Genomic DNA, 24,198 nt, shown 5'->3' with positions numbered 1-24,198 from the left:
TTAAATATGAAACATATTTAAAATTTTACCTTCCTTGGTTATTAAATAATATCAAGAACAGCAAAATTACCTTCTCTTTCCAGTTCTTTAATGTCTGATGGCGTAAAATGTGAGTACTTACAACTTAATCCAAAATCACAGTTTCCTACAAAAGTAAAAGTAATTATTACCTAAGTGAATTATTTTTAAAATAACATTTTCTTTTTATATAAAGCAGTAGTTTTAGCAAATAAAACATTCAATAAATTTTCTAAAAATAAATTAGAGAACACACGTGTAAATTAGTTGAAGAGTTCATGCACAATTGAAGTTGAATATTCACAGCTTAATATAAAATTTCAGATAGAGTGTATTTACTACCTTATAAGTTGTTTAGGTAGATCAGTTTTGTCACAAATAAACCATTTAAAACTTCTTAACTTCTGTCAGATTTCTTCTGTGAAAAAAAAAGTTTGTTTTTTTTTAAAACTCTTTTAAGCACATTGGAGAAATTTATATTCTGCTGCTTAAAATGGTTGCATGTAAATATGGTATGGCTCTTTCTAAGGTTTAAAAAACAGAATTTCATTTCTTTGACATCATGCATGCTTATGCCTGGAATACACTGATCAATACAACCAGGCAAGAAAATTGGTAACATATTCTGGAGAATAATTGAGTGTGATTGGCAAAGTTCGCTAATGCCACTGCATGTGCCTGGTATTTGGATACTTTTTTTTTATTATTGTTTCCTGACAAGCGTGATATAGTGAAAGGCTATTGTAATGATACTCTCATCTCCATACAAGCACACTTAATTATTTCCTTTTAAATTTATTCATACAAAAATTATTTTTCTTTCAATAAAAATATACAAATACCAACTAATACAAAAATAATAATAAATAAATAATAATAATAATAACTATAATTTCAGCATAAAAATTTTCACCGCATGTTAGGGAAATCAGCCATTTCAGCCAAAATTCCACGTTACTGTTTGATAAATATCACACAATTATTTTTTAAAAATTTGAATAAAGTTTGCTATTGATAAAAAGTTTATAGGGAAGCATCTGGAAAAAATATATATAAACAGCAATGTCAAACCACAACATTTCTATACAAAATAACAGAAGAAAGTTTGATGCATTTCAAAAGCAAAAACTTATAAATAGCTGCTAAGACAGCATAACTAAACTAACTTTTAGTTTAATTTGAGTTTAATTTTTTTTTAAATCTTTCTTGACATAAGAAAATATATATAATGAATAGGGCAATGAAGAAATAAAATGCATGTTGGTGTTTCAAAAAGTATGGTAACAAAAGCTCTAATGAGTATGCAGATTTTCTATATGAATAAAAATCACGTTGAAGATAACGAAGACAATATGAGCTCTCAAACAATGCTGGTAAATGGAACAGGGTGTCCACTAACATGAGAAAATGTCAGATAAAAGATGGCTGAGTTGACGGATATGTGGTCAACCGTAAATGCTGCCCCACGCTGGGTCAATTGCGAGAGCACCATTGTTCAAGATTGAAATACATGACTGGAAAATGTTCCAAATTGAAGTCTTAAAACTTAAATGTAGACCATCTTTGACGAGGTTAAGGAAAGAAATGGGTTTCAAATTCGAATGTCCTTTTAAAAATTGTTTCAGAATTGAAATTTTAAAGATACAATTTCAGCCGATTTTTGGTGATTTTAGGAAAAAGGAGTTTGGACTTTTCTCTGGTAAATAAAAATTTTGAGCCAGCCGCTCCCCCCAAGCATGTATAAACCAGATACGTAGGTTAATAAAAAATCAACCGCCCCGTCTTTGAAAATTCTGTATCTGCTCTCATTTTTTCCATTCCAGTTTTGATGATTTGTTGTATCGCTGGAGCAAATGCCTCGATAAGTATGGTGACTCTGTAGAGAAGTAATGAGTATCTTTGTATTCAGATTATTTCTCCACAGAGATATTGATATTTGATACACAGATATTGTATTTACATTGCATATAGTTTTGTAATTCCTAGATTTTTTTTTTCTAAATGGGATTGTGGATGATTTTTGGGAACCGCTGCTTTGCCTCTTAACGAAAGCAACATATGTCATGTCCTTGCATTCCAAGACAAAAAAGTCATTATTGTGGATGATTTTCGGGAACCGTCACAGGCATGTTACTTTTCTTTTTGAAACTCCCTTGTATCTCTGTATTTTTCCTACAGCAGGCTTTATTACTCTTACAAAATTTTACAGAGTGCAAAAAAGTTTTTGTTACGAACACCATTTCAATACATTAAGTTTTCAAGCAAATACCAAACACAGCTCCTTACAGCATTCAGAGACTGAAGTTTAAACCTTATTTGTGATAATCAGTTGAGAATATCCATAAGGGTTGGATATAGCAAACATCCAAATAAAGCTATGATGAATTTTGCCTGATATCTCTTTAAAAGTAATTTTTATTTTATACCATTTTATGTCCTTCAAATAGTTAAAAAGATAAAAAATTAAACTATTTTTATACCAAATGAATTTAATCACTTAAAAGAGTTATGTAGGAATCCAATTACCAAATTAATTGTGACCATACCCAATTCCAATAATCAAAAATTCAGGTAATTTGATTTTATCTGACAAAAGGGCTATTTAAATTAATTATTGAATGTATAATGAAAATTGGAGAAAAAAAAACTATTTTTGAAGTAAGGGAGCTTTAAATTAATGAAATGAAAAGGCAACACTTTAACTTGTTAAGTGCGCTTAGAAGTACTCTACATTAGTACAATGTGTACACACCGTACTTAAAATGAAAGTCATTGCTTGCTGAATATCACTCTCAAAGTAAACTGTTTATTAGTTTCGCAGAGGGGAATGCATTTAGACAAAATCATTATTTTGCAAATCGCAATTCCGAAAGCGATTCGGATAACAGGAGTTTGGATGATTGAAGTTCTACTGTACTTACTTAATGGTTAAACCCACATTATACAGCAAATACACTATTTCTAGAACATAAGCAGTAAGCAACTACATTAGTAATGAGGAATAAGGCAATAAAATGACAAATATGCATTCGAAAAAATACAAACCTGTTTGATGAAATTTTCGGCATGGCTTCTTTGCCCTATTTTCTGCCAATAATGTAGCAGCATCTACAACAATGGGAAGAAAAGTTTCAAATAAGTAAAAGCATTTCAAATTAAGTTTTCATGCAATTGAAAATTAATTAGACGAGCGTCGTTTGGGAAGTAAGTTCCATTTTGAAATTAATAAAAGATTAAGTACAGAGCAAAGAAATTTATTGCTCAAAAATCTACCACCTTCGCAGTATTTTTGGACATAGCTCCCGTAATTTTCCAAGCATTAGCCATAGCGTGGTAAAAGCTTTGGTGAACCTCTTTGCAGAAATTTTTGCCGCCTGTGTAGCCGAGTGCCCATGGTAACAATAAAACGTGTATAATAGAACTAGACCAGGGTGTCGTCACAAAATTCTAATTCTTCAAAGGGTGGAAAAGTTTGGGAACCCCTGCTATAAACAGTGACTACAATAACTGAAAAAAAAAGTTGGAATAAGGAGTATACTCTCAAAAAATTGAGGGGAGGCGAGGAAAGCCAAGACAAGCATGCATATAACCATTTCACAATCATCTAACCTTTCTTTTTAAGGAATAAAAAAAATATTTTTACTTAATGTTTATAAATTCATTTACTGTAGTTTCTTGTATTAGGCATAATTAAAGTAATTTTGATCAAAAAATATTTTCCGACCTATTGTGGCAGTTGGAAGTAAAGGAATGTAAGTGGTCATTTTCAAGTTTTGAGTAAATCAACTTTAAAGATAACATCCTAGGTAGGCTTTCATTGATTTTTTTTTCTAAATCATGCTATACAGCAGCACCTACCAAGGCTACTACAGCAGAATACCTTTATAACGCCGACCTGTATACGACAATTCTCTATAAAATGCACAACTTTTCAGAAGTAAACAATAAGTTTTGAAGTTCAAAAAATCCCTCTGTTTTGCCTTGCAAACATAAAAATTGTTAGGGAAATAAAATTTTTAATCAGTTTTTCATCTTTTCATCTTAATTCAAAGCTTTTAAATGAAAATTAGCATTCACAGTAAAATGAAAATACCAGATGGTTCTTGAAAATGCAGCTGTTATGCAAACCATGAAACTAGCAGAAGTGCAGGATATTTCACTTTCTTGTAATAAAAAACATATTTATTTGTGAATGACTCATTGTATGATTAGTGCTTTAATACTCACTACAGATAAAACTCATTCTGATGTGCTAATATATAGATATATTTTGAATATTAGTTTAAAAATTTGTGAAATGACCTATATAACGCCAAAACCTGTATAACGCAAAATCTCTGGTCCCAAGGTGTGCGTTATAATGGTCTTCTACTGTAGTACTATCTCTTGCCCAAGACAGAGGAGGGGTTCCCCAACAATTTGTACTGGTTATCTCCAAATTTTTCATTTTGCCACTTGCATCCCTTTGCTTCTCAATGTTTCAACTGATAGGCAAAAACCGGCTGATTATAAATACTTGCAATGTGGTCAAATACTGCCAACTAATCGGTGCATCTGCAGTTGCTACACATGTGAATCTAATTTGAAATGTCATAATAAAACTTTTCTCTTTTCTCATGGAACCTTCAACTATATTTTTACCACACCAAATGAAAAGTTATTCCAAATTGTAATTAAATAAATCCCAAGATCAGGGCCAGATTTAGACTTAACTGGGCCCAAAGCTATTTCAAGTGTGGAGCCCCTTTTGCAGTCCGAACAACTTTTCTCTTGGTGGGACGAGAGGCAATTTTTGAATTTTTTTTTACTTTTCTTCTTTAATATCTTAGACTCTTTTCCTTTAATACATGCAGTCATGTTTTTGAAAAATAGATATAAAATTCTGCACTTTGAAGCCTTATAAGGGTTCGATGGAACTACAAAAATGGACAAACAAAACTTCAAAAAAGTTATATACTCTTTCGCAAATTAAGATAATATGCAGTAAAAATAGTTTTTGGTTCCACAAATCAATGACAGGAGTCGACAGAGAGAAAGAGCAGGGGCGGGGGGAGAGAAAGGACAAAGCATTGTTACTTGCTCACATCGGTGTTCAGTACAATTAGTTTTCAATCACCCCTACAATACCCTGACAAATACAACAATGAATTAAATCTAAAATGATCAATAGTAAAAAATACTTTAAAGGAAATGGTGTACAGATTTAGAAAATAGAGACAATTATTAACAAGAGAATAACATACTGCCCGTTTGGACACTTCATAGTTTATGCACTTGCTAAGAAATAAAATTGGAGCACACTTTGCTTAGGATTTTCAGACATATCTATAATTATTTTCAAGAATTCTAGAACAATTCAATTATTTAAGGCACTTCATTGCAACTTTAAAGTCTCTGATATTTTAGCACTTCATTGTAAATTTTTAGTATTGTTTAAACTTTGTAAGAATCGGTTATTTTAAGTTTAAAAAAAACTAAAGATTTCTCTTGACAACTTAATTTTAACTTCAAGTGGGGCAGAAAACAAAAAATAAACAAGGTAGTGTAATATATTTTTTTTGTGCTAAACAGATTAACAATATGCAATAGAAATAAGATAAAAGCAAGCAAATGCAGTCCCTATCCTCCGTACAAAAAATATTTTTAAACTGCGTTGCGAAAACTTTTAAAAGCTACTCGTGAAGTTTTCAACAATTTTTTTAATGCGATTTTTTGTATGCGTCCCTATACACCGCATGAAAACAGGTTTCAGTGTATCTAAATATTCGATTTATCTATATGTATCTTAAAATATAATAACTCTAACAAGTAAAAATGCTACAAAAAAAATAAGTAGTAGCAAAAAAATTGCACATAACTCAAAATTTAGATCAAGGAGCTCATTAAAATATAAAAACTATACAATGTTTCAAAGTTACCTTTGAATTGCTCATAGTGTGCTGCCCTTAGTTTTTGATGATGAACACTTGCCAGATGCTTCTTACGATTTTCAGCACCATCAGCAAATGAGCGTTCACAGTAGTCACAATAGTATCGTTTCCCCATATTCTGCAGAGTACTGTTTCATAAGAGGAGAAAATTTTAATAAAGGCAAAAATAGTATGCAATAAAGTATAAAATTTAAATTTTACTTTTTTAATTTATTTAGATTAAATGTTGTGTTTAGCACAGTAGTAATACATGAGCACAGAGACCATGGTAAATGTTGTTTTTGAAGTGAGAAATATTTGATGAAAATAATTTTTTGTAACAGTAAGGTAAAGTTCCTTAAAGCTGACATCCCCTTTCAAAAAAGCAGAGTTCTTAAACCTGATATCTTTCTATAAAATAATGAGAGCTATTTTCTTTTTGAGGTCCAAACTGCAGCGAACTTTAAATTATGGTGAAAATTTGAAGGCTAAGCATTCAGATAGAGAGATAGATCTGTTCTGCAACATCTCTAGTCTACCCATCTATCCTGTAAGATCACAGTTGTGACTTCTGAGCATGTAATGTCTCAATTAGAATAGTGACCATGTTGAGATTTGGCTAGATGATGAATCTAAATATTTCAAAGAACCTGTAATTGAATCCTTTATTTCAGAAACCACCTAAGGGACAAAATTTTAAAAATGTGTTTTTGGTGGTACTGTACAATTTAAAAGTAAATACATCTTTTAGTACAGAAATAACAACCTTCAATATCAGCAATGCCTTTTGGCTGCCTTGAAAATAATCCGTTTATTTCAGAAAGAACCCAAGCGCTGTGGCTTAGGTTCTTTCTGTGGCAAATTTCACTCATGACGGTTGGCCTCACCTGTTTTGTGACTTGCTGTTTTGTTTGATTCAAAGGTTATCTAACACTGAGTGGTTAGTTTTCATGAGCTTTTGGTGAAAATTAGGTGTTATTTTGTTGTTTATTATTACATTATATATAGCTACTGAGCCATGTCGGATAGTTCAGATGATGAACCTAAGAAAAATACAAATGGAACATTATTCGGAACGCTAGGCTCAAAGGACTGCATTAAGTCTCATACAAAGGAAAAGAAGTTCCCAGCAAAGCCCTGCTGAATGATGTAAACAAATTTTTAAATTTATCGGGTTTTGCACAGTGAGATTTTTGATTTTAGGTCCCAAACAAAAAAAAAAAGAAAAAAAAAGATAGACAATGTAAAAAAAGTTGATGAAATACACTGTTGGATATGAACCCTTCTAGGACACTATGTCCAATGGCCAACAACTGACAAGGTGACAAGGAGTTGCCAGAAGCTGAATAAGTAAATACGGTCACATACTTTGCATATAGACATACTGTAACCTGTAGTCTACTTGTATTTTTTGATTTAGGCATAGTAAAAACACTCTTTTTTTACACTTAAGTGTGTCTGTTACTTACCTTTGATAACAAAACAGGTAAAAATTAATGGTTTGACTTAATTTCAAAAATAAATTTTAAAAAATCACTTTGGATACATTCATTTATTGCAGAAACCACCTAAGTGCAATCTTTTCAAAAATTTATAACTCAAAAACTTTTTTAAATACATTGATTATTCCAATAGCATGTTTTTAATTTGGTAAAAAAAAATATTTTAAGGAGACTAGACCTATACTTAAGCTGCAAAACAATTTCTTTTAGTTTTCCGAAAGTTGAAAAAAACGCACTTAGGTGGTTTCTGAAATAAACGATTCAAATGTCAATGTGGGGTTTTCATTTCATGATCAATCAGCCCTTATTGTTAATATTAATCCTTACACCTAGAAAGATGGGAGGGGCCACAGTGGCCCTTTAGCCAAAAAAGGCTATAATTTTTTTAAAAATAATTTTTTTTTTCCTTTCACCTACCTGTTGTAGCATAAAATAAATTTTATTCACTCTAGTTTAACCAGTAACTTTCTCTTTATGCAGCCGGTTGGATATCCAAATGCTACAAACAGTACCGATTGCTTACCAGCCAAACCGCGGCCATTGCTCTTGCAAAGTTAAACTAGTTATACCTTTTGGCAAGTAAAGACAGAAAAGCTGAAAAAATTAATGTCCTAAGTTTTTATTTTGTCATATAAGAAGGTGCATCGGGCATGTGAACTCACTCAGGAAAAATTTTTGAAAGAATTCACCCAAACAATGGGTAGAGGCCACACAGGCCCCTTGAGTCTTTCTAGGTATACAGAAAATTTCAGTCATTCTAGTGTTAAGGGCTCTTAATTACAAATATAAAAATTAGGCAGCTTCTAAAGACCATGGAAGCATTGAATACTTATATTATAACATTTGTAACATTTTCTTTGGCCCAAGTTCCAAAACAGCATTACGACACAGTACATTAAGCACCATGTAAATAATGCCATTTCAAAAGTATGTGTTGAAAGCTGAGGGCTCAAGGGGTTAGGTAACTCATCAGTGACATAACTAGGGGGGTATCAATCACTCGGTGGTCCGCCGGGGGGGGGGGGGGGCAAAGGTCATTTTGTTTTATTTTGATACCAAATAATCAAATAATGTTAGGGACTACATTTTTTTAACTATCTAACTTACGTCTATATAGGGTTTGGGTTTATCTGCTGCCAGGTAGCACATTGATGTTGTAAAAATTGCAACAAAATAACAAAATAATAGATGAACTGGGGCATTGAAGACACAAAAATAACAGAGCACCAGTAGTTTTAATTAGCCCCCCCCCCCCCAAAAGATTTTGACTTTTAGAAGAAAAATGAAATGATTGGGGAAAAAAAAGTAAGGAGAAGATGGAATTATCAAGGGAGAAAATATTATCAAAAACAAAAGAGATGGTTGCCCTTGTTGCTACTTCAAGGACAATTGATACTAATAAACAAGCCATTTATAAAAGATTATATATTTCTTGTTTCATGTACTATCAATCTTTTAGTTCAGATAGTTAGTTTATTATTTACAGCAAGTGAAGAAGAATGGTTCTAAAGAGAAGAAAAGAGAATCAAATAAAACCTCAAATTAAAACAGTAAAACATGTAAAGGGTTCGATTAGTATTTCAAATAAAGCATGGTTAATGTTATTGTTTAGTTTCAATCGACCATGTACAGTAACTGTTCGAAATGACCTGATTTGGCTCCATGTCCCTCATAGGCTGAACTGATACTACAGACTCCCTTTCGTTTAAAAGCAAAACCTGTTTGACCTTAAAACCCAACTAACACTTCCAGGAGTATTCAAACAGTTCTGACTTTTTATATGCTTTTTCAATTTTGATGAACTTAAAAAATTCTAAGATTTACTTTTCTGTGTTTTTTCAAAGGTCAAAATACTGGGTTAAATAACTTTGCTGATAGTACTTCTCAATCTGAAAATTTAATTTATCAAGTAGATTAATACAATGTGAAAATAGGTTAGATATCAAGTTAGTTCATTGTTATTGCGTTAAAAATAATTTTGCTCTTGTTATAGTTATTTCATTATCCATTGCAAGCTATTCATATAATCTTTATGCACTCAGTAGCCCCTTCGGTAGATTAAGCACACCAAACTTCAAAAAATACAAAAGACGTAAATACTTTTAAAAGTTTACAGACATCAAATTTTTCACCTAAATTTTCATGTAAAATTTTGTGCATAGAATTTTAATTTTTAAATAGTAACATCAGTTTGAAAGGAAAATTGGTAATGGTAGGGAGAGGCAAATATGTTTTACTGGCTTTCGTTTTGAGTTTCAGAAGTCCTGGATATGACGATCTTGTTTGAGATGTTTTCAAACATTTTCCATTATTTTCATTTTTAATGTTACAAAATTGGTTAATTTTTAGTTTGGATAGCTACAATCTCTAGATGCAGCTATTGTTAGAAGAATGAGAAAAAGCTCTTGAATATTATAATCAAATGAAATTATCTGAAATTAAGTATACTTAAGGCTGAATGAATTTTACATTATTTTAAGAGTAGCTTTCATTCACAATAGTTAGCAAAATTACTATATAGTTGATTAGTGACAACAAATTATTAAAAAATCAGTTTCATTTCATACCGTCGAACAGGTCCAAATCTGTAAATTTTGAGCTACCCAGCAAACAATCAGCAGGGCCCCTAATGGTCGACTAGTTTCTTACACCTCTGAGAGCCACGTGCCCCTTTAGCACGTAGATCCGGGCCTGATACTGAACCATTTAGTTGACAAAAGAAAATTACAGTAAACCTTGCTGACTTACATGAAAATGAAAATACTTATTTTCTACTTTTATGTTTTTGCTAAAGAACAAATATAGTCTGACAAAGATACAAGACTTAAGTTAGATCACCTATCTTTTTTTTAAATAAAATCACCAAAAACACCCAAACACCGTAGATGATAATATAAACTCCTTTTTCATGTTTGATTTAAAAAAAATGAAATACAAGACATGAATATTTTAAACTATTTTATTGATTATATTTTAAATCACAAACAAGTTGATAATACTGAGATAATCAGAATTAATTTAAAGGAAAAATTGAAACAAGTGATTGGTAAAAACAAGAAAAAAAAAATTAAAATCCATATCAGTGATGTAAGCAATCAATAGTCTGATTGCATATGCATATTTCTACTACTATACAGCCATTGTATAATTTTTTCCACGTGAAACAAAAAATGCACATGCAAGTACAATTATCATGACAGGAAGAAAAAATTTATAAATCCTATTTATTAATGATCAATTTGGCAGAAAGAATTTTTCAACAAACATCACCAAAGCTGCAGACAAAAGATTAAAAAAAGAAAATTAATTGTAAAGCAAAATATAATGTGGATGCCTTTTTTTCTAATATATGTCAGCTATTAATTAGATAAACATAGGAAATGATTAATGTATAATACAATTTATAATCATCACCCATAACAGGGTGGCGACAGGAACTGTGAAAAAAAGTTCCCTGACTTTTCCCTGATTAAGTTCAGCAAATTTCCCTGATTTACGTTACCAATGATAATGGTTTTCTTTCTTTGCTCTACTTGAAATCCATTGTATATCTGTATAAAATGCAGTATTTTAAACTTTTAAGTTGTGTAAAGTTGTTGAACTAAAGATATATTTTTAAAAAATGCTACTTTTAAATAAAATTGTTAAAAAAACATATCAAGTTATTTTTTGGGAAAAAAACCTACAAAACACTATATTAAATTTTTCTACAATGGAAAGATTATAGAAAATTTAAAAAAAAAAATACTTTACTTCGAGAAACCACTTAGAATAAGAATTTTAAAAAAACTATTACAATTACTCTTAAAAACATATGTGTATTTATGATAGAACTAAAAAGTAATTGAAATTATTTTGAACTAAGTTTTAAAACAGTATAATAATTGTTGTAAGAATAACAAGTAATAGTGAAAGAACAGAAGTAATGTAGTTATTCTTATATAACTAATTGACATATTTATGCAAAACAGATGAAACCATTTGACATCCATTCATAGGGAGCTTTTCTCTAATCAAGAACATAGGTTTTAATGAATGAATACAGCATTTCAACAATTAAAAAATAAAGATATTTACTTAAGTACACAAGTTAACTCTATTTCAAATGATTTCAGTACGTAACGAAAAAAAATCTTAGATTGCTTTTGTATCAAACAACTTTGAAATGCAAGAAAAAAAAGCAATTAGTTAATTTCAAAATATATAAAAGAAGAATACAACTTGGTTATAAAATTAAAGAATCACTCTTAAGTCTGAAGAAAAGAAAATCTTTATAATCTGCGGTGACAACAAATAGTATAACGGCAAAAAACAAAGTTATTTTTAATTGAAAGCTCAATTTTAGCAATTAAATTAAAAACACTAAGTAATAACTTTTAAGCTTTTATAGCATTACTTCAAAAACCAAAGATTTCTTCTTGAAGTCGTGATTACAGTACGCTAATTACTTCGAGACAATGGAATAAAGGCAAAGGAGCTAAGGCATTAATGAAGGCTTCCTCTTTGCCTGTGTTGTTGTTTATTTTACGTAGCATTGAAAGCGTAAAGGGAAATTTCAAGCTAGGTAAAATAAACAACCTAACAGACACAGAAGCAATCTTAGGAAGTTCATCCTGTGGTTAATAAGTAAGGTTCAATACTTTGACGTTGAGGAAAAAAGATGCACAAATATGCGGCAGTGTATAATCGCACCTCATTAATTTTACTTTTTTTTTTTTTTGAACAGCTAATTGGCGGAAAATGCGTAGAGAATTAGAGTACTTAATTTTGTAAAGCAAAAAAAAAAAATTTCTTCATAAAATCAATTTTCCCTGATTTTTTGTTATTTTTTCAAAATTCCCTGACATTTCCCTGATTAATAAAGTTCCCTGACTTTTCCCTGATGATCTGTCACCACTCTGCATAATTAAGTTATTTCCTTCTTGAAACAAACTATTTCATTGTTTGAATATTGACTGAAAAGGAGAAGTAAATAGTTTTCTTTTACTATATAATGTAGAAAAATGCTATACAGGCATTGCTGTAATGCAAGCAGCTAAACAATTTCTAAACTTACGTTAACTAACGCCTCAACACATTTTGTAAGCTAGACACTGTTAAGGAACTACTTTACAGCATGTAATGCATAAGAATTACTAGTATTAGGACACCACCCAAAGCTTTTTGTAACAGGATTATACATAAATCCTTGAACTGACACAACACGGCAATTAAGAGATTCCAAAATGTGACATAATTCTTTTGGTTGTACAAATTTATTCCAATCATGAGTTCCCCTAGGTATTAAACCTGTAATATATTCACCAAATACTATTGAGAGCAAATATGACAGAGCAGTCCGATTAATTGTAGTAAAAAACAATGAGCCCCCATCTTTCGTTATTTCAACACAATGTGAAACGAACATTTCAAGGTTATCCACATGTTCTACTACTTCACTACAAACTACTGCATCATATTTAGATGGTGAAGAAATATGGTTTTCAACAGTATCACACACATAAGTTAGTTTGTCTTTCAGTTTCTCATCAAGTGATGCATGTTCAATAGCTTTCTCGATATTTTGGTGTCCAGGATCAAGACCTGTAACGTTTGCACCCAATCTGGCAAGAGGTTCAGATAGAATTCCACCGCCACAACCTACATCAATAATGGAATAACCTTTCAAGGGATGGGCTGTTTTCTTTGGCATCCCAGACATTGAAAGGAGACCATCCCGAATAAAGGGAACTCGGACCGAGTTCATAGAATGAAGCAGTACAAGTTCTTTATCCCACCATTCATTTGCTTTAGTAGTAAATTTTTCAATTTCTCTGGGATTTACGGTAGCATTCGATGAAAAACTAGCAGTACACTGAAAATATTTCAAGGAGTGGCAGAAAGCACTTCTGCTAAAAAAGTTTCGAGTGGCACATGAAAATACACAGGCAACCATCTGAAAAACATATAGTAAATTACTTTTTAAAATTCCATTTAGGATAACTTCATGCAACCTTAGCATGTACTTTTTACAATACAGTAAAACCTGTGTATAACGATACTGTCAATAACAATGAACCTGTCTTAACGATATTTTCCTTGGTCGCAGAAAAATGTCTGCATGAATAACCAAACTGTCTATAACGATAACCTGTCTATAACAATACTTTTTCAGATCCCGGCAGTATCGTTGTAGACAGGTTTTACTGTATACAGTGATTTGATCAATTCTAAAATCTATACAGCCTAAGTAGCAATCTAAAAATTTTGCAGTAAAAAAAGGCTACTTAATTCAAGTTTACAACTATTTTTCAAATCTTTTTACTTGAAAGGAAAATAAAAATGACAAATAAAAGTTACAGATCAACAAATTTTTATTCCTAGGTATTATTTTACAAATCTGGCGAGTTAAAAGCATAATTATCTAAAAAATATTAATAATAATAACAAAGTCTGTTCATAATTTACTTTTAACTCAGCATTTAAGGCTTTCTGTTGGGAAAGAAAAATGCATAAATGTAGGGTTGCCATTCCATTTTTTTCAGGGGTCAGAATGGAGGCATAAAAATTAAAATGAGAAGTGATACTTCTGTTAGCTTATCATAAAATGTATGTTTATTATGGATAATTTCTTTTTTTTTACCAAAGATCAAAAGAAATAAGCCACACATGGAGATAAAATTTTTACTCTGTGAAATAGAAATTTTTGGAGTAAATGATGGTTAACAACCACACTAGTTTTATACTTTAACTGCAGAGCTCATGCCCCCCCCCCCCTTCTTCAAAGCAAATGTTATGAAATATTGTCTTAAAAGTGGAATACATTCATACATTTTTGTGAGAACAAAGATTCATTTAAAACCAAACAGTTTCTCCGTTTTGCAAGCCAACTTCCCAGTCTTGGCTTAGTATGTTATAAAATTAAATATAAAACCAAAACAAGGTCAAGAAAAAGCTAAAATTTTATAACAGGATGTTATGTATGGGGAAATAAGTCTGTTGTCCCTCACCCCTCCCCTAACTTTGAATAGAACAAAACATTTTTTGTTTCCACTGCAAGTATTTGCTAAAATTATACAAGGCCACCCCCCCCCCCCCAAGAAAAAAGGCAACCTTTCCCCCAAAACACCCCATGAAGAAAAGTACCCCCAAAACACCTTATAAAATTTCATTGCTGAACTCTGAACCATGTCTCCCCCCCCCCCCCCCCCCACCTCTAGTGGGCATGCTTTTAGCCCCTTCCATACATCCAATAAGGTCAAAAAATTCGTGTTCCTCAAGAACCACATCAAGGGTTCAAAGTCTCACGAAACTCACTGGCTCAACGAACGTTAGCTCATCGTTTTCTTCTTAACTGTGTGCACTTTTTTAACACTCAGTTAAAAGTAAAGATGGCGGACGTTTGGAAGCAGACCATTGCTTTTGCGGATTATACCTACGGTTTTTGAAGATAGTGATGAAAAAAAAAAGACTAGAGGATTCTTCTTTTGAATAAAAAAAAGAAAACAAATGGTCAAGTGATTCCTTTCAACTTAATTCCAATTTAATTAAGATAATTTTTCAGATTCCATCATTGTTTCTTTGCATAGAACAACAAAGTACACATTTCTTAAAACAATGAAAAAAGGGGAAAGAAACCTGTTCACACATTCTATTTTCTGTGACTCTTTGCAAATTCTGTTAATTTCTAAAAAAATCTGAAAAAAAAAACATAAAAAAGTCTCTTGTTTACTCTTAAATTGGTGTATCCCCTGGTATATGCGGAAAATAAGTCAGGCAGATGCCTTTTACATATAAAACGTCACTATAAATCAGGGTTGGCTTTTTGCCGGCAGAAACTGGTTTTTGCCCTGCCAGTGGCAGAAACTGGTTATAACCGGTAAAAACCGGCAGAAACTGGCAAAAACTAGAAAAAGTTTTTAATAGCTCTAGTAATATTACTTAATGACAGTAAAATAAATTAAGTAAAATAAAAAATATAACCCCATTTCGTCATTTCAAAAACTTAATATAATAGCTATTTAATAATTAGTGTAAAAATATGTTAAATAACAAGACTGACATTTCCAAAGCAAAGTAAAATGTATCACAGTTGAAATTGCTATGTGTTAGAAATTTTAGCCTTGTAATGTTGTAAGTAACAAATTTTTCAGTTTGTTTATAATTATTTTGTTTGTATTCAAGATATAAAGTGTAATATATCAAACTAGGGGGCTATCGCCCCCTGCTCGCTATCGCTCGCCAACCCCCGGAACTGCTTACGCAGTTCCCTGTGGATCGCTTCGCGATCCATGCTCGCTTCGCTCGCTCGCTGTATGCCAATACATTAGCCTAGCTAAAATTTTCCGTAAAAATTAAAGTTGGTAATTGCATTTAGGTCACCATCCATTTAACCAATATGAAAATTACGTTCATAATGTTAATTTGTCTGCTTTAGCCAGATTTTCGACAGTTTAACTTTGCTGTATGTAAGATGACTGCCTTGGCAATGTGCACAACTTTACCATTATAGATACAAAAGTGTCTGTCATTGCTTTGGAGAGATTGCACTTCTACCTGTTGGTCCGCGGAAGGTATTTTATTTCCCTTCTACCACCCATTGGAAAACCAATGAAGGCATTCCCCTATCCGCCACCTGGGGACGCGCCCTCTAGGGGTTACAGGCTCCCCCGAGGGATGTATTTACATTATTTACACTCTTATATATATTTACATATTTACACTCTTATATATTCTAATCTGAGAAAACTTCCTCATATACACAATTAAAAATGTCCCGTTTGGGAGCCACAACTGACACTGCTTCAAAAGATCTTGTTCTTGATAATGCCACATAGAGCTGGCCATGACTAAAAACAGGCTCAGAGAGCACCAAACATATTTTCTCAAACGTTTGTCCTTCTTGTTGTTATTCTGAATCCTTGCCACGTCACGAACAAAAAATGGTTTAACTAAAAACGCGAAAACTCGCCAAGGCTACTTTGCTTGCACAATACTAAAACTACTATAACCCTAAACAAATTTGGCGAAACCTTTCAGCTGAGAATAAAAGGAATAAAGTAAATTCTTTCTCGGTTATTCATTTTGAACTGAACTGTCGTACTGAAGCAGAGAATAGACGACGCTCAAAGCGCCTACGCGTTCAAAACAACATTGCCGATGAACATGATTGTGGAGCAATGTGTGAAGAATGCGAATTTTGTGGTGCTCTTTATTGGCAGAAAGAGCGTAATACTGCAAATAAATATACTAAATGTTGCCATGACGGAAAGGTGCGGTTACCGGCATTGTGTGACGCACCTGATCTGTTGAAGGAACTGCTGACTGAAAATTCCCCAGCCGCTAAAAATTATCGGCAGCGAATCAGAGAATACAACTCTGGAAATGGCTCGTCTTAAATTGGATTCAAGAACGGTTTCCTGCCTTCTTTGAGCTTTTCTTTGCTGATTAAGGTTGAAATGGGCCACAGCCCGACTCAAACTCATCTCAAAAAAAAAAAAAGTTCGTTGAGTATTCTGTGATTCAAGATTTCAAAACAACGTAGAAGTTTGTTTACATGATTTATCGGCAAAGTGTTGCCAACAGAGGTTTAGAAATTCACCCCTTCATTTGCCGGCACGTAAGAGAATTATATATATAGATATTTAAATAAATACAGATTTTTTTTTATTTCATTAAACTCTAAAATTCAGAAACTTGTCATTTTACACTTAATATAATTGAATAAAGCTATTCTCAAAGAGCTCCTGCTGCTGCAACTTACTGTGCTGATTTAGCGAAAAATGCAATAATAGAGCTTGAAACGAAATATGACTGCAAAGTATTATCTTTAGTAACTGATAATGAACACAAGATGGAGTTAATGAGGAAAATTATTGAAGAAGAAATGCCATCTGTTACAACTTATGGGTGTTCAGCTCATTACTTAAATCTTCTTGGACTGGATATCATACCAGATTCTCTTATTAAACATGTGGTTTCAGTCCAGAAATATTTCAGAAACCATCACAGGCAAGGAGCTTGGCTAAAGGACTACCCAAAAGCTGTAAAACCACATACACCTTGTAATACATGGTTGAATAGCTAGGTGGACTGCTTAGAGTTGTTTATGAAGAATCGCCCATATTATTTACAAATACTAGAAGAATATGAAGATGATATTCATGACAAAGGTATTGTTCAGATTATAAATAATCAGATGATTCACAAAGAAGTTAAACACTTGCTGCTGCAGATAAAACCTGTTACTATTGCTCTGGATTCAGTTCAAAAAGAGAACTGCTCAATTGCAGATGCTTGCAATGTTTGGATTTATTTAACAAAAGACTCTCTTATGTGTGCTTTTGAGAAGGAAGTGATGCACAGATTTAATCAAGCAGTTACTGATAATCATTTACTAGCCTATATGCTCCATCCAAAGTATTTGGGAGTAAATTTATAATGTAATCAAGAAGAAAGTGCCCGAACTTTACTCACAAATATTAACCCTGATTATGTACCTTATACCATAGCTTGGCCCCTTTTCCCGAAACCTATTTTTCCAATCAAGTTATAACAACTACGCCAGCTACTGCATGGTGGTTCAATTTGAAAAAATGTGCTATAGATGAAAGTTTTGTGAATCTTGCTTGTTCTTTGATGATAATGCCAGCTAGTTCTGCTGGGATTGAAAGAATCTTCTCAAATTTCTCCTTTGTGCACAACAAATTGAGAAAGTGTTTAGGTTTAGAAACAGCGTCAAAACTTGTATTTTGTTACAGGCTGCTGCAGTGTGAAAACAATGTAAAAATTTGATTTTGAATGGTGATAGTGTTGTAAATAAATTGTATTTGGGTTAATATTTAATTATTTTTCTTATAAATTTTCTGTTGTATGTCAGGAATTGCATTTATGTCATTTTTTGAGTTTCTCCCATAAATGTGGCAGAAAGGGGTTTTTGCCATGCCGGTTTTAACCGGTTTCTACCAGTGGTTTTTACCGCCTTGGCAGAAACCTGCCAACCCTGTTATAAATCTACTAACTTCTATAAAATCAGATATGACCTGATATAAGCAAAGTACCTTGAATTATTTTTTTGATCAATTATAGTAAAATGCAAAATTTGTTTTTAATTTTAAATTTTCCCGTTAAGACCTTGGAAATAGTGGGCATTGATGTATTTAAAATATTTGACTAAAAGTAAAGTACTATGAATTTATAAAGGATCTTAAAATTCAAAATGCATTATATATATATATATATATATATATATATATATATATATTTGTTGTTGTTGTTGTTTATCATCGGTTGTCTAGAACAAATAAATCACTAAAGTGTGAAGTATTTATTTCAATTTCTTTTATTGAAATTTTCTCAATCCTGCAAAAACTGACGTTTTCTCGCTATAAGATTTCATCTCCTCAACAATAAACTCATAACTCTTTGAATATGAACTGCACACCATATTGCATTTATAAACATAAACATTGTAGTTTGCATTGGCGAGCAAGCCACCCTTTTCCTTCGTGAGCTTCGTTAAGAATTTTGCTTCATGAAACTAACCGACCATGACACTAACTGAACATGAAACTACACTTTCTAAACGACCAGTTAGTTAATTTGTTCTCTTCTTGAACGCCTTGCTCGGTTAACTCGCTTCACTCGTTTAATGAGTTTGACTTCATGAACGCACCCTGAGACATTGGAAATCAATCCAATCGAGAATCTTTAAGCTATATGCAAGAGTCACCTACTGCCAATTTCATAAGGGCTGTTCAACTAGGGAGAAGAGAAGCTCATCACTGCGCTATTTCATGTCCAGTACAAGAACACATATTATTGTAAAAAGTCGGTGGATTCTATGCCAAATCATGACCAAATGTTTATTAAGTGTTGTGGCAGTCATATTATATACTAAAATCTTTTACTGTTGAATACAATTTAAATAAAATAGCATTTGTCCTTAGATTTCTCAGTTTTTCGAGTTTGTTTCAATTAATTTGCACAAGGGTGCAAATAAAATGAAAAAGAAAACAAATGAAAGAGTAGTTTTACAATTTCAATTCTTCAACAATTTGTAATATCAAAATAAAAAATCCCGAAAATATGTAACAGAAAAGCAACAGATGAATGGAAAAGATAAACAATTATTTTAGTAACAGGATTACTGAATTGTAACTTGAATTGTATATTCCCAACTTCTCTTTTCTCAAATGAATTTAGTTTAGCAACCCTAAACAGAAATTTTGAAAGTTCAAAGCACATTACCCATTTTAAATGAATTGATGGAAATAGAAGTGGAAATTCATGCTTACCTCAGAAGAAAGATTTATCTTTGACGTGGTTTGTTCTCTTTTAATACAGGAAAATTTTTAAAGAATATTTACTTGTATTTACTTTACATAACAGCTTATGTAATGAACTTGTGTTTCCAATTTCACGCTCGACCCTGCAAAACCAAACAAAATCCACAGTTACAGTTAAACAGTTAAACTGATTGGAGCTCGAAGCAGTTGGAGTGGTATGACATGGGTATGTTTGCACTGCATAACCGGTAGCTACCGGTATATTGATCACATGACCAATAATGACATCAGTCAATGCTATTCACCAAATATCCTAAATAAACAAACAAACCACTGACGTAGACCGGAAGTAGCGAGCCATATTTCCGGTTAAGCGCCAATCTCCATTGCTAGAGATAGGTGTTGTTACTCAAATAAAACTTCGTAAATCCCGGGTATACAATTTATTGTAGACGACATGACATACACAGGATATAATTCTTAAACATATTGAGCAACTTAAAACGTATAATAATCGTATATAATTAGCTTAGAACCGTAGGACGTATAACAACGACAATTCAAAAGAAAGTAATTCTAAAACATTTTCCGTTGCCAGGTTCACTAAACATAACTATAGTAAAAACAGTGTTGCCAAAATATCAAATGAGTTTCAACATACTCCCACCTTTTGTATTGCAAATAAAGCTGGACGCAATACAAAACTACAATAAAATAAAATACATAATAAATAATTTCAAAATATAACAAAAATGAAAGACAATAATGAATAATGCAAATAATATTTAACACAATTTTAAAGTCACAGTACGAAAAAAAACTAATTGATGTCTACAAGTCCAAACGTTGTGGAGGGAATATTCGTCGACCACTGCGGGTTTGTTTCACTGGTTGAGGTACCTCGGTCATGGGAATGAAAATCTCAGCGTTAGGGTTGAGGGTTTTTGGAATAGAAGCTGCTGTGGACTCCAAGTACCCTGAATCGATATTAGCTGCTACCTCCTTTCCATTTGCTGCTAGGTCTGATGGCAAATCACTGATTGACATTTCGAGAGGATACAGCCTCTGCAAAGGTCTAACGAGGTAGCCATTAGCAACTCGTAGTTTGGCAATTCTTTGGATACCATCCCTGCCAGGATACAGTTCAACAACACGACCTAATGGCCAGTTCAATCTCTTAGTGTCCTCACATCCTATGAGAACTATTTCTCCCACCGAAATTTCCTGCTGTTTTGATCTAGATTTTGGATTACGTACAAGTTCACCTAAATATTCCTTCTGGAAGCGTTTTCGAAAATTATCGCGCAAACTTTGTACATAACGCACTCTTTTTAATAAATGCTGGGAGTCAAGGATGTCCAAGTCATGTGTTTCTGATCCTCTTATGTCTTGTATGAAATGAGCTGGAGTTACAGGTGTCATTTCATTCGGATCGTCCGAGATATAGGTGAGTGGTCTCTCATTAATGACACTTTCTGCTTCGCACAACACCGTGAGCATCTCTTCGTATGTCACGCAAGCCTTTCCCAAGCACTTTCGTAAAATTTGTTTAATACTACGTACCATTCTCTCCTACCAACCACCGTACCATGGCGCGGTGGGTGGGCTAAAATGCCATTTGATGTTTTGCAAGGCACATTCAGATTGTATTTCCTCCCAATTCAATGATTGAAGGGCTCGTGCTGTTCCAGTAAAATTTGACCCATTGTCAGAATACATTACAGAGCATCTCCCTCTTCTAGCGAAGAATCTTCTCATTGCTTGCCGGAATGCTTCAGCTGACAATGACGTGACGAGTTCTAGGTGAATGGCTCTATATACAGCACATGTGAACAAAACAATCCATGCCTTGGTACCCTGACGTAAGTGTAAAGGTCCCGCCAAATCTACACCAGTGACTTGGAATGCAGAAATGCGTTTTGTTCTATCAATGGGCAGAGGCGCTGTATTCGGCTGTACTGGCTTGCTTGAATGTCGCTTGCAGATCACACACTTGCTTATAACCTCTCTAACAACCCTCCGACCGCGAGGAATCCAGTAGAGCTCTCGAATATGATTCAGAGTTGTCTGAACACCACTATGCATCAAAGCTTTATGAACGTATTCGATGTACAGTCTCACGATGGGATGATCTGGTAGTACGGTTGGTTTTTGAAAATCTTCTGGGTCTTCACCCAAAACTAACTTAGTTTCAACTTTTAAAACTCCAGACTCTTCGGAAAATCGTATAGACTTCGAGTAATTTTCCTTCAATTCAGCATGCAGTTCTGTTTGTACCAATTTAATGACGGCGAGTTCTGCCTTCTGTATTTCTTCACATGTTAACTCGGAGATAACTCGGGTGGACTTATTCCTAGCATTATTTATAAATCTCAGCATCCAAGCTACCATTCTTATAACTTTGCTGTACTTAGAAAAGTATAGAAACTTCTTGCTGAAGTTTTCCTGTAAGTTAATATTCGTGCTGCAGATAACAATTTTCTTTCTTTCAACTAAAGCTTCTTCAGGCATCGTAATCTCAGTATTTGGCCAGGTATTTTCTGTTTCTTTTAGCCAAGTGGGACCCTCCCACCATCGACTATCTATCAGCTCCTTCCAATTACAAGAACGCGAAGGCAAGTCGGCCGGATTCATAGATCCTGGTACAAATCTCCAACTATCGACATTTGTAAGTTGACGTATTTCTTTAACCCGGTTACCGACGAAAGTATTCCACGGTTCTCCTTTCGTTATCCAACTTAGGACAACCATTGAATCGACCCAAAAGGAAATTTTCAAAGGTTGCTGTATTGCTTCTAAAACGGTACTTGCTATTCTTGCACCCATTGTAGCTCCAAGCAACTCTAAGCGTGGAATCGTCGGTCTTTTCATCGGGGCTACTCTGGCTTTGGCAGTTATTAACTGGACAGAGGTTCCCGTTTCTTCTTCAGAGCGTAAGTATACACAGCAAGCGTATGCATCTGCGGAAGCATCGGTAAAGACATGCAGGCTTGTATTCTCAAGAGTTCCTAGCATTAATCGACGAGGTATTCTGCACTGTTCTATGAGATCAATATGCTTCACCCAGTGTTGATATCTATGTTGAATATTTAGAGGCAGATCGTCGTCCCAGCCTATCTTGTTTTTCCAAGCTTCTTGAAGCAATAATTTTGGAAGAAGAGTTGCAGGTGACGTAAATCCAATAGGATCGTATATGCTGTTAACTATAGAGAGAAGCTTTCTCTTTGAAAGGACCTTTTCTGAAGTCCTTTTACAGCCAGCACAATAAAGTTCATCTGCATGAGTGTCCCATTTCAGGCCAAGTACATTCTGATCTATACTTCCTTCAATTCCACTGTAAGCCCAGCATCTCAATTCAAAGGAACCCTTTTGCATTACTTCTATAGCTTGCGATTTTAATTGTTCCAGTTCTTCGCTGGTATTCACACTCGTGACTAAGTTGTCTACATAAAATCCTTCTTTCATTCGATTGATCGTGTTTTGCAGGACTATTGATTGGAATTCCTGCGATTCAAGATGAAATTTAATCGTGGCATTTAATAAGAAGGGGCTTGATGAAACGCCGAAAACAACACGACAATGCCTGTAAAATTTCATCTTAGTGTGTTCTTTGTCTTCCCACCAAAGGAATCTTAGGTAGTCTCTATCTTTGGAAGCTAAAGAGAGTTGAAGAAATGCTTGTTTAATGTCTGCAATTACTCCAATGGCACCACAACGAAATTTACTTATGAGGCGAGGGATTTCACTTAATAAACTTGGTCCTGTACTAAGACAGTCATTTAAGGAGGCATATCCGGGGCGTTTGCATGAAGCGTCAAAGACTGGCCTGACCTTCGTGGTAGCGCTTGATGATTTAACGACTGGATGATGTGGCAAATAATGACAAGACTTTGAACTTGACATTTCAGCTTCTGTCACCTCCTCTATGATGTTATCATTCTTCCACTGCTGTAAGACACCATCATACAGTTCGTAGTAATTGTCTTTCAAAAGACGCTTTGTAACGGTGCGAAGTCTTGCTTCTGCCTGGTCGTATCCATCATACAAGTGAGGATGTCCTGCTAGCCATGGAAGAGCCACCTCATACCTGTTTCCAGTTTTCCGAATTGTCTCTTGAAAAAATGTGACCGTTTCTTCATCTAGCTCCTTAGTTGTTTTCCTCTCAGTGGGATCTGTTATACCCAAAGATTCCAAGTCCCAAATTTTGTGTATCTCTGAGTGATGCATACATAGCGATACCATATTTATGCTGCTCTTCTTTCCTGGACCTAAAACACTCCATCCGAGTTTCGTTTCTACGGCTGTTATACCAGATGGCAGAACTTCTATTCTTCCTGTTAATATTCCTCCCAGAAAGTCAGTACCGATGAGCATGTCAATAGGAGGAGTTTCTGGACCTATGTCTGTTAGTTCAATTCCTCGACGTTTTAATTCTTGAACTAAATCTGGGTCACGTATGCGAGGCAAAGAAGAACATATCTTGGGCTGGTCCAAAATTGACAT

The 24,198-nt window shown here is 33.6% G+C and overlaps 2 protein-coding genes across 3 annotated transcripts in view; both read right to left on the bottom strand.

Moving 5' to 3' along the window:
* The window catches only part of LOC129223862 (ubiquinone biosynthesis O-methyltransferase, mitochondrial-like), a 23,708-nt gene extending 3,869 nt beyond the window's left edge, over positions 1–19,839 (bottom strand). Inside the window, exons 1-4 of one of the 2 annotated variants that reach the window (XM_054858227.1) lie at positions 19,705–19,839; positions 5,937–6,076; positions 3,064–3,126; positions 71–145 (exon numbers count right to left, since the gene is read on the bottom strand). In XM_054858227.1, the coding sequence (XP_054714202.1) occupies positions 71–145; positions 3,064–3,126; positions 5,937–6,063 (265 nt within the window). In that variant the 5' untranslated portion in view covers positions 6,064–6,076; positions 19,705–19,839. Of the gene's footprint in view, positions 1–70; positions 146–3,063; positions 3,127–5,936; positions 6,077–10,370; positions 13,365–19,704 lie in introns of those variants that run through there. The other variant, XM_054858226.1, reaches the window with a different exon arrangement.
* On the bottom strand, positions 19,827–24,198 carry LOC129224880 (uncharacterized). The gene is made up of 3 exons (XM_054859426.1): positions 22,733–24,198; positions 20,596–20,932; positions 19,827–19,838 (listed from the first exon to the last, which is right to left on the bottom strand). The coding sequence occupies exons 1-3, from the start codon at positions 24,196–24,198 to the stop codon at positions 19,827–19,829; spliced, it is 1,815 nt and encodes a 604-aa protein (XP_054715401.1).

Source organism: Uloborus diversus, chromosome 6 (assembly GCF_026930045.1).
Source record: "Uloborus diversus isolate 005 chromosome 6, Udiv.v.3.1, whole genome shotgun sequence".
Classification (NCBI taxonomy): Eukaryota; Metazoa; Arthropoda; class Arachnida; order Araneae; family Uloboridae; genus Uloborus; species Uloborus diversus.
The sequence above is the reverse complement of the archived record's forward strand: the minus strand, read 5'-3'. Positions and strand labels throughout refer to the sequence as shown.

Excerpts from the sequence above, each read along its gene's own strand:
- LOC129224880 (XM_054859426.1), bottom strand. The coding sequence starts at position 24,198 with ATGTCAATTTTGGACCAGCCCAAGATATGTTCTTCTTTGCCTCGCATA. Across the intron at positions 20,933-22,732 it reads CATATTGATCTCATAGAACA|ATCAAAACAGCAGGAAATTT; the intron begins GTGCAGAATACC and ends TCCAAAATCTAG.